Source organism: Aulonocara stuartgranti (assembly GCF_965226115.1).
Source record: "Aulonocara stuartgranti genome assembly, chromosome: 20".
NCBI lineage: Eukaryota > Metazoa > Chordata > Actinopteri > Cichliformes > Cichlidae > Aulonocara > Aulonocara stuartgranti.
In genome coordinates this window covers 31,878,550-31,896,599 of record NC_138956.1, presented here as the reverse complement: position 1 = coordinate 31,896,599, position 18,050 = coordinate 31,878,550, and the positions used below count along the sequence as shown (strand labels likewise).

Here is an 18,050-nt window from a genome sequence, read left to right as displayed (position 1 = left end):
TGACACAGGCCGCCGCTTCACCGTCATGTCACACACGTGCGGTACGTTCCCAGCATATCTAATGCTGTTCTTAATTACACACTTGGCTGGGAATTAGCTTGTCATAGAAGGGGTTATGCTCTACCGGGGGGAAAATTACCATCTGTAAAATATATTTACAGAGTGAAATTTCCATAAATGACCCCCAGGTCATCACTGATAGCTTGTAAAATCAGGTGTCTCACTTCTGTAATACTCAACACTTTTAACCTGTTTCATATTACAACACTGGTATACTTAATTGTTATCTAAGAGAGAATAATTAATATAATATTACCAGTGTCCATGTAATCAACTATTTTATAGACATATATCTATGACACCTTTCATGTCACAGGGACACAGACTATGGCCATAGTCAGTGTCCCTGTGACATGAGAGATGTGATGGCAGAAATGAAGGGCCCTGTATCCTTTTTTACTTTACACCAGTTGATTAGTGCAGTATCTTTATAGTGCAAGCTATGAATAAATCTGGGAATAAATACTGTGAATCTTCAACTTGAAGGTGACAACTAAGCAAAGCAACTGACTAAAGCGGATGAGGAAAGATTCTTTATGGGGTTACACCCCATTTCAGTTGAACACCTCGCAGCACAGCCTTCGTTGCATAACAGAATCGGTCTCGAGAAGAGCTGCAAAGCCTGCCTACGTAGTCATACCTCCTCCCATTCCAGGAAATAAACTGTAAGTACTAAATCAACTTACAGCAACTCAAAAATGCTTAAAATCAACAGATCCTCCAAGTATTAGCAATATGTTACTGTAAAAAGAGTCCAAAGGGACCTGGAATGTTTTGGTTGTTCTTCTTTTCAAACCACAGGCCAAGTGACAAGAGCATAAATTAAACAAATCAACAAAGTACTTCTTCAGACTCCTACATCTTTAATCACAGTTTCATTAAAACATCATGTAACAGGTTAAAATTCATCAACTAATCAAGCATATCATTTTAATTTCACAGCTAAAAGCATGACCGAACAGACCAACAATACTGTAGCATGTACAGTAGTAGCACTTGCTGATTAGCACCTTTGGTACTTCAAAAGTACCAACAGCTCTATCAGCAGTTCCAGTTCAGTTACTCAAATTAGGGGATGTTAGGCCTAAGACAGCATGATTAGCTATTACAGACAGTGTCTGCTGACCATCTGTTTTCCGCATATCCAGGGCTGCAGCCTAAGCAGAGGATCCCAAACCTCCTTCGTCCCAGCCACTTCCTCCAGCTTGTCCAGGGGAACACCAAGGCGTTCCCAAGCCAGCCAAAAGATACAGTGGTGTGAAAAACTAATTGCCCCTTTTGTTAAATCATAAATTAACTCTCATTAAAAGTGTTTGTTTTTTTTTGGAAAACTGAGTTCAGCTACACTGAACACACTCAGGCCTGATTACTGGTAGACCTCTTGAATCAAGGAATCACTTAAATAGAATCTGTCTGACAAAGTGAAGCAGGCTAAAAGAACTCAAAAAGCAACACATCATGCCACGAGCTAAAGAAACACCTGAGAAATAAAGATGTCACTGACATCTAAAAGTCTGGAAAGGGTTACAAAGCCATTTCTGAGGTTTTGGGACTGCAGTGAACCACACTGAGAGCCACATACACACATGGAGAAAACTTGGAACAATGACGAGCCTTCCCAGGAGTGACCGGGCGACCAGAATTACTCTAAGAACAAAAGAACCCAGAACAACAAGAGATTTCAAGTAGAAAACCTCTGCTGACCAAAAGGAACACAAAGGCTCATCTCACATTTACCAAAAACCATCTTGATGATACCTCTTCCTCTACAGAAGAGATGTCCACAGAGTCCCACAGGCTGACCTATTTTGAACGTACTTGTAAACATGTAGTTCGTGTTGTACTTTTTAACAGGGCAGTCTTTTCGTAACTGATTGTAAAATCATGACATCGATTTTAGAGTGAGCCTCTTGTGGCCATTTGAGGAACTGCATTTTCACTTACATATTCATTTCTATAAACAGACATCTGCATATGAATGTACGCAAGTATTAAAGAATATGTTTGCAGGACTGGAAGCTTTTCTTTTTTCTGTATATTGATTCCTGCTGACCAGTCACATTCAAGGAGCCTTTGATTTGATCCATGTAACATGTAGCATTTGAAAAGCATTTTGCTGAAATGCAGTCTCAGTTCACTATTAAATTAGTCTGTGGAAGAAAATGAGAATTGCAGCACATTTTCATCCATTGCTGTTATGTACTGTAAGTATTAGAAGTAGAGTACATCGAGATGAATATACGTTGGCACAGTCAGGCGCACAACAAACCCCAAGAAACAGCACTGGGCTGTGAAATGATTTTTTTTTTACATATGGCTGCACAAGGTTGGCTACTAGTGAAACTGGGATTCATGTTGCCCAAAAAGTAATCGGAGCACCTATAAACCAAAAATACATTTTTTTCATTAGTTTCTTATTCATGAAACAAACAACCTGCATTAGGCTAGATACATTTTTATGACACTTATACTGGGAATGCTTCACTTTACATTAAAAAAGAAAAATTCTTTGCCTAATATTAATATTTGTTTGATGATCTGAAACATGCAAAAGAGAAAAATTAGTGATGAGTGATATTAAGCTTATTTTAAAGGTCTGTATTTTATACTTCTATCTATCCATCCATCCATTCGCTTCCGCTTATCCTTTTCAGGGTCGCGGGGGGCGCTGGAGCCTATCCCAGCTGTCATAGGGTGAGAGGCGGGGTACACCCTGGACAGGTCGCCAGTCTGTCTACTTCTATCTAAAACTTTAAAAATGCATCTCAGAAGTTGGGACTCACTTGTTTGAGCTTCTGTCAGAATTATTTATTTCTCCGAAAAGTTTCCTTTTCTCTATTTGCATTTCCACACATTTGTTATTACCCTGTTTTCTGGGAGAACCTTCCAGCTCTGCCTCAAAACTAATCCATTTCAAGTAATTTTGTCATACAATATAATCTATATGTGGGCATTTCATACTGCATCTGCCAAATAAATGAGTTATGCAGATTTAATGGATGCATGTGTTGATGAATAATGAAACAAGGCCCCTAGAGCATGTGTATCTACTTTGTTATTTGGCTGTACGTCAAAAATTCAATCTGCTGTGTATTCCACTGTATGTTTCGCATAAGACAGATTTTCTTCATGTTTTGGAGGTTTTTCTAAGAACGTGTTACCGCTCTGATCTCCTGCACGTTAGTCTGGTGTTGCTCCACTGATGTAATATGAGAGATAAAAATGCAACAGTTCTGCATGGCTTTTTCACATCTCCACTGTTTCACAGCGAAACCACGGAGCAATTTTCCACCGGTGGACAAGCTGTAAGGTCATCCCATCAATTCTTGTCAGCTTAGGTAACATCATTTCAAGCCATGCAGTGGCTGCTTTGCAGAGGGTGCTAATATAATCACAGGATGAAATGTCACAACCAACCTCAAATTGCAGCTCTATTTCCTCGTTCTGAGAAAAGAAGAAAAAAATCGAATTTTATCTACAGTTTAATGAAACATGATCACCCCCCTGTTCAAAAGCCTCATCTTCTGCAAACAGCGTGACCCTGCTTACCCACAAAAAAAGCACACATATAGCTGCACACACTCACATGCTCACAAATCTACATGAGCGCGCACACACAGACAACCTTTTTCGCTGTCTTTGTGTCTTTTGTCATGAGGTTGTTATTCAATTTGTCCTTCCCCCATCTCCCTGATTGTGCTTCTTGTGGGTCATGTTACCTCAGGGGGTTGTTAATGGCAGTATAAGTGAAAACACAAAATATAGGAAGCAGCAGAGATTCCAGGAAATGGGAAAGATACAGTCTGAACGGATGGAGGGCCTACGGCACCATATGTTCTAGGTCTACTGACTAACACTTTTTCAGGCAGCTCACAAACAGGATTTATACAAAAGAGTTTACAAGCTAAAAAAGAAAAAGAAAAAGAAAAAAGATATTCTACACATTGTGTAGTGGATGACTTTACTGACTAATATATAACATGGTGCCCTTCCCCTTTGGCTGAACCTTAAAATAAATCAAAAAAAACATCTTCCATCAATGTCATAATACACGATGGCAGAATTCATCACGCTGCTGGCATCATAGTATGATACAATGCTGTGTTGCATGCTCATTACACCCTTGGTTTGTCCCTTAAGCATTTGTATTTAATTTAGTCTCCCATGCATGCAACGTCTATCTAATTAGTGAGTAAAGTTTTAATGTAGTAAACCTCCTCCTCATTACTGTCTCGTTGCCTGTGGGTGGTTACAATTTTAGTAGAGGGGAAAAAAACATCTCACATCCTGCACCCACAGGCAGCAGCTCACACCCTGGTGTTGACTGGACCTCTTCTGGTCAAACATGACACGTGTGAGAACAACAACACTATTTTGGCACTAAGAGATCCATGCAACTCAGTTTCCAAACACTAACAGAGTAAGTAAGACAGGGCGAGAGCAGCATTTCAGTGGCATTCAATTTGTGCAGATATGTTTAAAAAAAATCCCTCAATACACACACACAAACAGTTTGAATAGACATCCATCCTCTGCCGCTTATCCGAGTAGCAAGAGCAGCAGTCTATGCAGAGACGCCCAGACCCATTTCTCTCTCTGGGCACTTACTAAGCTCATCCAGGGGAAAAGTAACACTTTTCCAAACCAGCCAAGAGATATAATTTCTCCTGACCCAGGATGCATCCTAATCAGATGCAGGAGTCACCTGCCAGTGTGGAAGAGTAGCAGCTCTACTCTGAGCTTCTCCCACATGAATTTAAAGCTAAAATTTGAGGCTATACTAGTACTTATTTTCCCATCATTTGCTTTAGCAGCAGCACTAAGGCACTACAGGGACTTTACAAGACTTCACAACACTGTGAAACCCCAGTGTTCTTAGTCTTCAATGGAACAATTGTAATGTTAATCTTGGTGACAGCAAAGGATTAAAGTCAGCACACGTTGGTCATCTGAAGAATTAGTGGAAGTCTAAAAAGTCTTGAGGTGTGTTTGTGTTTAATATCCTCCAATAATATAAACTTTCCCCCACAGTGTTACTTCTGTGTGGATAAAGTGGAGTAGATTCAGTGCTGGAGTCCAACTCCAGAGAAACAAAACACCCTGAGGCTTCAATATTTCCACCATGTTTTACTGTAGATTTGATTTATTGCAGCATCCTGCTTACCTTCTTGTGACATCTAACTTGGATTCATAAGAACAAAGAACCCTTTTTTCCAGTTCTGAGTTGCTGCTTTGTCCTACCCAAAGTATATACCGACTGCTCGTGTTCTTTATTTAGCAAACTATCTTCCTGTGATGAAGATGTTTTTCTACCCCTCGGTAAGCAAAGCTCGATGTATTGATCTGATGGTGTGCTCACATTTGGTCTGCTTGAATCTCCTTTGGGTACCAGTGAAACAGCATTGGCACGCACCTTGCTGTGTCAACCTTCAGCCTGAGAATAATTTGATGCTGAAAATCCTTGCTTAGAATTCGACCTTTGACACTTTATTGCAATGTTCTGCTGGAAGCTTTAGGATTGATCATAAATATGACACATGACTGAATGGAACATTTTGCTTTTTCCAAGCCTGTGAAGGCAAAGCACTACATTTTCTAGCTACCACTCAGGTCAATAAAGACACGTCAAATGCAAATGCTTGCATTTTATTGGTTTACTCAGGTTGTCTATATTCGTTACTCAAAGATCAGACCAGTGTTGAAATCAGCAGTGAAATCCTGTTGAATTCCAAAGCAAGTCAAGACAATTTTTTTTCTCTGTCTATATGCATCTGAGAGAACCAGTTTCAGAATATTCATGTTCTTCCCTTTACCGAATGTTAAAACAATAAAGACCATGACAAAGAAATCACTCTACTTTACAAAGCAACAAATTCTCATATTTCAGACGCTGGAACAATAAAGTGATATCTTATCTGATGTATTGAGACAAATTTGATTTAAACAGACTTTTAAAATTCAGTGGAGTAAAAAGTAAAAGTTTCCCAGTGAAATATGGAAAGAGCAGATTTGTAAAAAGTGACAGATTTCTGTGGAACTACAGTACAAACTATTTCTAAAACCTACAGTGTTTATATATTTCCATTTAAGTGCTGTACTCTACAACTGGTTGTCAGATGAGGATTATTAATTCATTTTGACCTCTGTGATTAAAACATTGACACCTTTTATTATGCTCCAATCCTATTGTATATCTTCATGAATATACAGATCCATAGTGGAAGCCACACACTTTTGTGATTAAACATAGTAAAAAACACATTATGTAACAACATGGGGACAAAGTATCTAAAATGTGTTAATAATACTACTGAAGGCCTAAATGAAGACGTGCCTTTGAGCTAAGTGTCATTCTTTCAGATGTGGAGAGTTATAGAGAGTCAAACAGATGGACCCTCGGGTATTTTGTTTTAACCCAGTACATATTTGAAGTTATGCAGCTTTGTTGAGCTTATTGTTGCATATAAACATAAACATTGTTTTTGTAATTTTTTTCAAGTAATGTTTGCAGGAATTTTTATGGTGGGAAGAAGATATAATCAGATTCATTCTGCAGTTGTCAAGCTATGTAAAATCATACCCATAACTTATCAATACAAACATTAATGTCAACCAAGTCTGGTTCTAAACTGTGCAGAATTGCACTCCCCAGTCACTTTATTAGGTTAACTTGCTTAGCTGTTCATTCACACAAATATAATCAGCCAGTCACGTGCCTGCAGTTCAGTGCATTTGGTATCATTTGCAGCTTGAGACACTCTGCTGAAAGGTGATTTACGCTACTATGACTATGACATGGTTGTTTGTGTAACTATCTCAGAAACAGATTATAGAAGATTGTAAAAAATGTTACCAGGTCTGATGAGTTTCAATTTCCGTTGCAACATCAGTTGGTAGATTGAGGATTAATTAATGGTTAAGGCTGCTTCTGGTGGAGTGATGTGGGGGTAGGGTTCTTGGCACACTTTGGCCACTTTAGCACCAACTGAACATCATTTAACCACCACCTACCTGAGTATTATTGCTCACTATATCTATTCCTTTATGGCTACAGTGTACTGGTGTTCTGTTGGCTGCTTCCAGAAAGATAACGCACCGTGTCACAATGTCAAATGCCATCTCAAACTAGTTTCTTGAATGTGACATTGATTTTGCTGCCCTCAACTACCCTCCACAGACATCAGAGCTCAGTCCAATAGAGCAGCTTTGAGATGCGGTGGAACAGGAAATTCATAACACTGGTGTGAAAAAGAAAGGTCTGCAACATCTGTGTGATACTATCGTGTCAATATTGGCTAAACTCTCAGGATAATGTGTCCTTTGAATCTATGGCATGGACAATTCAAGCACTTCTGAATGCAAATGTGGGCCAAAACCTGACCCCTCTGTGTACGTTTGAAGCACTGTACTGTTTATAAAATTGTTTTGAAGATAAACGTTAATTAATATGGACCTAACCAAAAAAATGACACTTTGTTACACTATAACTTACAAATTTATGAATATCCAGAGCCACAGTGGCAGACAGACACTACTGTGACTAAGCCTACTGAAATACATATTTTGGCCATATGGGAGCAAATTAATTACATTTTTTTACATTTTTATTATCATTATTATCATTGATAAGCTGTAAAGTTATACACAGACAAATAAATGTAAATAAATGGAGCCTCAGGTATCTGCTTTTAATCCAGTGAAAGTCCCTATATGGAACAGATATATATTAAATAAATCTTATAAAGTTTGTATCTGTCTTGTGTGAAACTTGTATGAAAAGCATACAAGAGTGAAAAAAGAGATCCCTGGAAAAATTATATAAATGAAACTTTTATGTTTTGGATACTTCCTAAAACAATATATAAAAGTAATGAGAAAGTGGCCACTTTCATGAGTAAATCATATAAGCCTTATATGATTCACTATATGAAGTAGGCCACATCTTATGCAAGTCTTTTATAAGTTTTTTCTATTTCTTTTCCATATGAAAAGGAGAGCTTTTTATTGTTTACAGGCATTCTTATGGTTGGAACAAGATAACATCAGATTTATCCTGTGATTCTGTGCAGTCTGCATGTCTTAGAGCTGACACTATTGAGATACTCATTCAATAAATCAGCAAATAATGACACTCCTCACACATCCTTTTCTTTTTATTTTCTCTCTCTTTCGTGAGTTCCTGCACACAGATATCAGTAAAGTTGTGGCTGCAGAAGCCTTCTTGTCCTTAGCATCTAGCCATCTTGCTAGTTCAGCAGAAGGGAAGCATAGCCTTGGTTACTTTTATGTGGCAGGTAGTTTCAAATGCAACTTTTCAGACAGCTCAACAAAAGTTCTGAAATATGCAAACTGTTTCTGTGTGCTGAGTGATAACTTCACTTAGGAACGTTATCTAAAGGCTGTGTAAAACTGTTGAACAGTAGGCTGTGTGGGCTAATATTTTGGTGTAGTGGTTTACTGTAATGGACTACCTTGGGCTGTAATGACAATCATAGACAGGTTAGAAATATGCACATTAAAAACAAAAACGTCTTTCGATAACATCCCTCCAATTTTCCGTGTGCCTTTATTCGCACTTCTGACTTTATTTTCTGGAACAATAGTGTATACGGAGTTCAGCCGTTTAGCGATACCCAGCAAGCCTGCACATTAATTTGTGTGATGAAGTGTACAGGCCCCGTGTCTGAGTCTACACCATCAACCCTGCCAGTGGTTGATGGTGTAGACACTACCCGTGACAGGAGTGTCGGCCCCACACACCCGAAGCTTTCACCGTGACAGACAGCTCAACAGCCATTATGACAAAACAGCAACATGAACCGAACCAGCCAGTGAAACTTTGAGAGAGATGAGATACTTGAGGCTCAGTTAGGAAAGAAGATGGAAACGAGCAGGGCTTGACATCTGCGAGGCAAGAGTCAAACGAAGCAAAACAAAGAGAGAAAGTAAGACAAGAACAACAGGATTTTCTCTCTCTTAGCTTCTGCAAAGAATTTAGATCGTCTCGCAATACCCGACCGCTTTTTTATGCTGACATAGCCAACATGTTTGTTACCACGCTCTGGTAACTAGCAAACTGCTCTGTGGAGTAAAAGTGTAGCCTTTAAAAAACTACTCACTATTATTAGCAATTAACACATTCACTTTGCAGGATTTTTCACGCATGCTTTAAGCGTGTGAAAGAGTTGGAGATGTGTGTGTCAATGAGAAGGAGTCAGGTATAAAAGTTTAAAGTACCAGTTAGATTTTAGATCTGTAATACTGTATCATCCAGCCAAGGCTTTACTATTTTCAGGATAGGGTTCAAAGTTAACATCCTCTTTCCTCTACCTTGTGGTTTTGAACCCCAGTTGTGCAGGATGTTGGATTTCTGCCACAGTGCTGAAAACAACATGTGCAAAAACATATGAAGGAGGGTGATTGCAAAGAAAGAGTTAATCTGTTCACTGTGCTGTCTTTGTAAATACAGACAATAATCTTTTTTTAATATAAAAATTCAGATTGTGCAGGCGCAACATGTTAGCAAATCTGGAAGTTCACTTCTCAGAGTTATTGTTTTAAGACCAGCATTCACAAAGTGTGACTGGTCCGCAGACCCAAAGAATTGCACAACTGGAAATTTCTTTCATCCACTTCATGTCATCCTGTGTCATCTTAAGGTGCTTGGAACAAGACCACACAGCAGGCTAAACCTTTGTAAATTTGACCAGTACACCTTAGAAAATGTCACTTCACCAGGAGTTCAAGACTTCACCAAGACTATAAATATCATTGCAATGACACATTACATTTACAAACAGTGCTTGATGCACATATTCTCTTGTGTAGCCCTCCATCCTTGGCTTGGTACTGTGGTATTTTAGCCTTTGGGAAATCTTTGCTAATATATTGCACATTTGACATTTTATTTGCCAAAAGTGTCTTTAAACCATCTTTTTTTACAGTCCAGATTCGCATCTGTCCCCCCAGCAGCTTATTTCGGAAGCTATTTACATTCGATTATCATTATTCATGACGTTTGACTCTGATCCAATCGGAACAATCTAATGAATAATGCAAATTTCCTTATGCTACATCTTTATCTGGGAGTAATGAGCGCAGCTAGAGATGTAAGAACGTATAATAGGACGGCCCCCTCAGAGGCGCAGAGTCGGATTGTCAGTCGGAAAAACCTCGATGTAGCTTCCAAGCATATTTAATTTGAATCGCCGATGTGACGTAACAGCTCACGCCGCCTTAAAATCACTCACACTCCAGACTTGAATTTCAAAAAAGAGGTAGGAGCACACTTTTGACCAGAAGTGATTGACTCACACCGCTGACTTATCCTCACCCTTTAAGTTGACCTGACTCCTCAGCTGCTAGCTGCTTCACTGTTGTCTCTAGCAAGTGGCTAACGGTGTCTGCCTGCAGCTTGGTGATGAGGAGGTGGTGTGCAGAATCACATTAGCTTATCTACCTTGTGACAGTTGTGAAATATGCCTGCTTTTACCCACCTCTGTCTGAAATCTGGGACTGTTGGTTAAAAAAGCGAAGATGAATTTTGTTGGTAAATTCTCCCTGTGCGAAAAACAGAAAGCCTGACAGGCAGCAGCAGTCGTGAGGCTTAGCGAACTGTCAGTTAGTGCTCAGTTGCTGTATATTTGTGCCAGCTTGTGCTAGAACGTTAAGCTTCAGTGGGGCAAAAGGGATGTACAAAAAAAAGAAAGATTTTCTCATCCTGTGTTGTGTCTCGCCTCATCCTGTGAGCCTCTCACCACTGCGCCCACTTGGGGCCTGATTCTTTAATCAATAAACCAATGTTACTGCTCAATACCTCAGTGAATGCTTGCACAGTCTGATAACCTGAGAAACTCACAGCAGGTTTCTGCATTACTCATCCTCTAAAACCTTTTTGTCATTAATGACACTGATGCATTTTGTAAGGGAGAGCACCATGAAACACTTCCACAAAGGTAAATGAAAGCTGTTGGAGTTCTCTGTGCTACAGAGTCCCAGAAGAAGGATTCTGATCATTTATTAATGGAGATAGATTCACATTCATAATAGTGCCACAGCTGTTCATCTGGGGAGCTTAAAACATCACTTGAAATGAGCACCTTCAGGGTCATCCCAGTTGCCATTGAGCTTTAAAAAAAAAAGCTGGGGAGGGAAACTCAGAAGAAGCCTTCCGAGAAAGAGATGAAGGCATTCTCATTTACAATGCTTTTCACAGACTCCTTGATTGGTATTCAAGCCAGTGTTTGACTTCTGTCTTTAGTGCATTAATTTTAATGAAAAATGTGTTCCACATCGCCAGTCATCATTTCCTCCACATACTGAAAAGCCCACTGACCCGCTGCCAGTGTTGTGCCATGTCTGTGTGATTTTAACCACAGGCAAACCAAAGACCATTACATTATGTCTCCTTAGACTTCAAAGTGCAAAGGAGGGGTTACAAGGGGATAGTGCGAGCTATGAAAAAAATGTTTTATTATTCTAATGATTACAGCAGTAAAGACACGAGCCTTTGAGGACTGGCGTTTGGTCTTTTCCTGACAGCTGAGACAGACATTTTCCCCAGTGTTATCTCTCACAACAGGAACAGACGCTGTCTCCAGCCTTCTTTTGTGGTCTACAGTGAAATGTTGTATCAATAATACACCAAGACAGTATACAGGGGGTATGAATTATTGAAAGGCACGCTGGTTCGGCTGGGGTTCTAATCTCCACAGAGCAGTTAATTTGATGTTCTTGTTTTTCTGTTTTGGAATCAACCTGCAATGCACCATCCCTGCAAATATCACAGGCAGAGAGAAGCAGGCCACTGGGAACTAAATGAATGATCTACTGATGCTAATGTCCTCTGCCAGCCGAGGTCTTGCTTAATAAACCTCAAGATGAGACAGCCGTGTGAGAAATAACATGATAAAAAGTAAGCCTCGTCAATTCAAGCCCACACACCTGAAAGTGCGGCTGATAATGACAGTGGAATTAGTAATGAGGATGAGTGAAGGTGCATTCGTCCATTTAGGCGCTACGAAGGCTTAAGGGTTATGCTTTGTAACCTGAATCAGGGCTCTGGAGTGAATATCAATATCTAAGGCAGGCAGCTGATTAGTGGGAAATGTTCACTCAGCAGAGTGTGAGACTCTGATCTGACTTTTAAATTATCTCGTTTAAAAAGTCATGTGCTGGTTTTCACAGCAGGTGCATCCAGACCAATACCCAGCATTGTTTGGGATATTATCAGCCAGCTTAAGAGTCAACAAACTGGTCAATAAATAAAATGGCATATTATCTCCCAGTCACATCAGGACAGGGGAACTGGAGTCTCAGACTTTCTAATTAGTCGTTCTTATTTTGTCATAATCTGTTTGAATCTGTTGAAGGGACGCTCAGCTGACAGCGGGGGACTTAGAGGGAAATTTGCCATAGTGAAATGGCTTTGCTGCTGTGAGCATGATAGCTGCAGATATTTTCAAACAGCTGCAAGCCAAATGTGCCCTTTTTTTGGACTGCACACAGGGGAGAAAAAAGATTCATTTTTTCAGTTCTCATATTTCCTTAAATGGTGAGATGAAGATGTGTGAAATGTTAAATGAAAAATATCCACCAATTTGCAACCGTTTTTACAAATTTTCAGGTTATGCTATTTTTTTTCCAGTTAAAGATGTGATTATAATCTGTGTATGAAATTAAAAGCAGATAGAAATCTGAGAAATTAGAAAAATGTATCCTAAGTTTGAATTTGATACTTTCCCAAAAGTCTGTACAGGGGCTGACAACCAATACATTTCCGTATGTTAAAAAGACACCTGGTACAACATCTCACTTTCAGTTAGCTTATTAGATGAACAGGTTACATGAATGTTTATAAAAAGCATCCCAGAGAGGCTGAATTTGTCTAAAGTAAAGATGGGGAAGGGTTCAGACACTTAGGTTTCTAGTGGTTCTCATTTGTGGTACGTAATGTTATCTAAAGTTTCAGAGAACCCAAAGAAACCCAGGGAAAAGGCTGTAAACCAAGAGTGAATCTTTGGGCCCTCAGACAGAACTGGGTTAAACATAAACATGATTCTGCAATGGAAATTAGTGTGTGAGCACAGGAACACTTCTAAAAACCACTGAGTGTAAACACAGCGTGTTTGTTTCAACAAATAGAAGTTACAACTCTACCATGCAATTACATAAAAACCAGCTGCTGTCCCTTGTCCATAGATCAGTTAAAATGGGCTAAGCTGAGGTGAAAAACGTATGTGGTGTGTGGTCCTTTTTGGAAATGGTATATTATTCACAATAACTATTACCATCACCATCACTGATTGTGACCTACACCGGTTTTCACACCTTGGCTCGTGTGATTAGGTAGAGGATCATTAGGGGGTCCATTGTCCCTCTTAGGGGGACACTCCCACAGGGCTTAAATCTCCACCATTTGACCCTTGAACTGAAGAAGCTTCTTGGATGAGAGGTGTAACATCTTCAAGAAAACTTAAAGAAGTTTTCTTGAAGAAAACGCACACATTCACCAGTGTGTGAATGTGTGCATGAATGGGTGAATGACTGGATATGTAAAGCGCTTTGGGGTCCTTAGGGACTAGTAAAGCGCTATATAAATACAGGCCATTTACCATTTAAGTCAGGAAGCTTTTCTTTCCAAGAAAAGAGAACCTGAGAACCTTCTCAGACATTTTTCTTTCCAAGCGCTTTAGAGTACCATGACCTGGATGATTGAGAACCTTCACAGACACAATAACTATTAAAAACATGAAGAAAGAAGAGATCTAATACCGAAGAAAAAGACTGGGAAGCGAAAGCTGGTTTATTTTTTGCTTTTAAAAATAAACCAGCTGATCTCCACAGTTATGAAGAACAGAGGTTTCTAAAAAGAGGTGATGCAGCAAAATTGTAAACATGCCCCTGCACTTTAAAAAATGCACGTTTTTTCAAACAATAGCATTTCTCAGTACTGTTTGTGAAGGCTCAAACACTGCCGCCCCAATATGACAAGTGGTAGCACTTTTAAAATCAGCCTTATGTGTTTTTGTGTGTATTTAATTTACTGATCAATTAAGAAATGGAATAGTTGAGTTAAAATCAGAAGAGCAATTCACAGAAAAAACAAAACAAACTAACAAAAAACATTCCTATTTTCTTACAAATTGGAACAAATATGTCAAAAACAAAATAAAAATCAGGCTATCAACTGATTTGTTAGCAAAACTAAATTGTGATCTCTGTTTGATTTCATTACAGTACCTTACTTGTGGTACTTAGGCTATTTAGAAGTAGAATGGGTAGCAGAGCCTTCAGCTGCCTGACCCCTCTTCTGTAAAGCCAGCTCCCAGTTTGGATTCACACTGGATCAGGTGACCCTGAACCCTCCATTAGCTTTGTTCCAATAGCTCTAGACTGCTGGAGTATTTCATCTTCACTCGTCTTTTTTCACTCACTATGTGTTTATACTCTGTGTGTTTAATTAGTTTTTATTCATTTCTAGCTCTCTTTCACAATGTAGGATTCTTCCCATCAAAGAAGAGTTTTTCCTTCCTACTGTCGCCAACTGCATGCTTATGGGGGACCCTTGGAGTTTTCTCCATGTCATTGTAGGATCTTTGCCTTACAATATAAAGTGCCTTGCAGTGTGTGCTTTGTATGGATTTTGAATGAACAAATGTGTGACCACAGATTGCGTTTTGGCAATTACATGGTAGTAATATGTGTAATTTTTTATTTACTGTGATTTGTGATGAATAAGTTGTCACTTCAGTCTAAACCTATAAAATCTGTCAAAAATCTTTTATTTAAATGTCAGTTTTATTACGATCCTGCATTGTAAGTCATCTTGATGAACAAAAACTCAAATCTCTCTTTCTGCTGTAATCAGTGTTGCACAAAAATACGTGAAACAAGACCTTTTCTTCAACCCCAACCTACACATCCTCCAACACTATCAGAAGCAGCTTGTCTTTAGCTTCCTTGTGGCAGAAGGAATTTGCATCAATGGCCACATAACATGCAATGGCATGTAATGTCCCCACAGCTCGGTAGTAGATGCCAGTGGCACTGTGATGTACGTTCAATTTCTCTGCTGAGGATGATGTGAGGTGACAGTGGATTTGGTCAGGATTGGTGTGACATGCACTCTTTGAGCAGGGGCCCATCTTCCATAAAAGCAGCAACAAATAACATTTCCTCTTTGCTCTGCACCTGCTGACGAATCTAAAGACTCTTTTTTTTCTGTCAAACACAGAAAGCTCAATGCAGTGCATGTGAACTTGCAGGAAAACTCTCTGGTTAGAAAAGGGAACATGAAATCAGATGGATTATAAAAAGAATCCAAATTGGGGTTATGGATAAACAATATGCAACAGTTAATGGAAATTGGCGGCGAAATAGTGTCCTGATAGACTTCCTATTTTAAACAATCTGTTCTTCTGTAGCTTGAATTTGCTTCATTTTTCATGCAAATTATTCTGTAAAAGTGTATAAATCGTGTCACTCTTCATGTTGTACACAGACATTTAACATTTAAATCCCATTTACTAAAAATCTTCACACAGTGAGACCTCAGGGAAGTCTGCCTTTCTAAATCTATAAAGCAACAAATCCTTCAAACACCCTGGTACATTTGACAGTGTTATCTGCAGTGTAAGTAAATTAAATCAAGCTTCCCCCGCTTTTAGAAAACTCATGCAATATTTGCTAGATTGAACTGCAAATTCTCATGACTAGAATTTGTAGCAGGGAAAAAATACACACAAATGCTGGAGCCTGTTGTCGAGCTGCTGCATTTAAAATATATTTGAAGAGAGGGATTATTCCTTTAAAGAGGGAGAAGCCCACTACAAGTGCAAGAGCAACAGATGCACAAGGCTGCAACAGATGTGTAAATCAGCCCTCATGAATAAGTCAAAAATCCCCTTTTTTATTATGTCGAAACTTTGCCGTACAGATTAAACGCGCGACTATCCTGCTTCTCCACAAGCTGCAGTTACATGTGTTCAGATTTATATTTAGAGGCATAAACCATACATGCCTGAAAATGTTTTTATTTTATTTTGATAGTAAGCTGTTGTGCTCAGGACATCACCGGGCATCACTCAGTCTTAAGGCTTATCCATTACAGTAAAGAAACTCTGCCTTCTGGAGCAAACTGATGAGTCAATGGGAATTTGTTTTGTTGTTATAAACCTTTTGCTCCCTGTTGCCCTGAGGTCACAAAAACTCATTAAGGATATATAAATGGCCACGAGTGTTCAGTGAAAGCCCTGTCCGAGTAACTATCTCTGAGCATACATGTGGGAAATAAATAGAAAAGGACAAGCACATGTTTAAGCAGATTGCTGCTTTCTTCGACTTTTGCATGACAGAAAAGCATTCACAAACAAAATCCATTACTATTAGCTCTGCTCTTGGAAACAAATGAGCATGGAGCCATACAAAGCAGAGAGAAAGTGCTGCCTTACAACCAGTGCACATCAAGAGCTAATGATATTACTCACCCGGTTCTTTGTGGTCAGAGCTGTGGCCAGACAATAGGAAAAGGAAATCCTGACAGGTGTTCTGATCCAACGATGTGCTGTTGTGCAGGCAGAGGTCAACAATTAGGGTCACAGCTCTCTGACAGACCATGTCATACTCCTCTCTGTCAGAACTCATGCTCCCAGCTGCATCCTCAGCCGCGTGTGCTCATCCAAGGGGACCAATACTCCCACGCACACACGCAGCAGGCTGGCATGCAGAAGATAAATGCAACTTGTCTCCGTCCTAGGCTGATTCTTCTCCTTCTTCTGCCGTCTCTCGAATGTGTGTGCATGTTTTCTTGTGTGCGTGCATGCGTGTGCTTCACTTTCTTTGTGTGTTCATGTGTGTAAGCTTGTCCCAACATTGTGTGTGCGTGTGTGTAAGATGGACCAATATTTTTTAGTGCATAAACATTTGGTGTTTGTGCTGCTCCCCATGTGTGTGTGTAACTGTGTTTTGTAGACTTAATTAATCACATTTATCCCCATGTGTTATAAGCGCAGAATGATTGCATCACATTGACAGCAAGTCAAACAACAAACACTGATTTCAGTCAAACCTGCGTACTGTATACTATAAAATGTCAGAGCTTGATGACACCTTCAAGCCCCCTCACCTTTGGCTGTTATGCCACCACACATTCGTTGAGTGTGAACAGACTTTTAAAAAACAAGACTTGTTTTTCTCAAGTTGTCTAACATGGCTGGTCCCTGCAGGTCAGAGACTCCCCTGACACGAATTTCCCCTGAGCTGAACCACCTGTAACTACCAGGTCTCAGTCCCACAGACAATCCCCTATCGGTTCAACTGTGATCCCTTAATGACCTGTAATGATGATGGTTCAGCTCTTTGTGAGTAAGCAGGGCTCCATATAATGTGTTCAAATGGTTACTTTACTGATACACACTCATGCACTGTTTATACTCTAAAATACAAACTCAAATAGCCAGCAGTTTATACAGCTAGAGTTTCAGCTGCCACCATGTTTGGAACCAGAAGTGATCATATTTATGTGGAGTGATGTGTTATCAGCGAAACTTCTACTGAGCTTGGTTAGCAAGATATCTATAAACTGTGCACAAAGCAGATACCAGTGGAGTAGTAACACAGTATTCATTTCACACTAAAAATTATACAAAACCGAAGCTCAAACTTTTGGACTTACTGTGCCTCTCAGCAAACAAAGTGTTTATTGTCATATGTACAGAAGAAATAGCATTTCTCTATGCAATGAAGTTCTTCCTTTGCTGTCCATACAGAAATGCCAAGTAAGGTAAGGGTTAAAAGAACATGATGAATAAAGATAAAAATAAGGATAAAAAATAATGGAAGATTAATAAGTACAAAAATAAGTAAGTCAAGACAAGTGAGGTATGCAGATGTCGATGTAGATGGATGTACAAAGGAGCTTAATGTGCAAAATGAACTTAGTGTGCAAAGTGTCCTGATGTGCAATCCAAGTTATCTGATCCAAGCTAATA

The 18,050-nt window shown here is 39.4% G+C and overlaps 1 protein-coding gene across 1 annotated transcript in view; it reads right to left on the bottom strand.

The window, feature by feature from the left end:
• syt6a (synaptotagmin VIa) overlaps positions 1–16,719 on the bottom strand; it is an 84,576-nt gene extending 67,857 nt beyond the window's left edge. The window contains exon 1 of the mRNA XM_082519272.1: positions 16,548–16,719. Coding sequence (XP_082375398.1) covers positions 16,548–16,704 — 157 coding nt within the window. The 5' untranslated portion in view covers positions 16,705–16,719. The remainder of the gene's footprint in view (positions 1–16,547) is intronic.
• Positions 16,720–18,050: the final 1,331 nt, after the last annotated feature.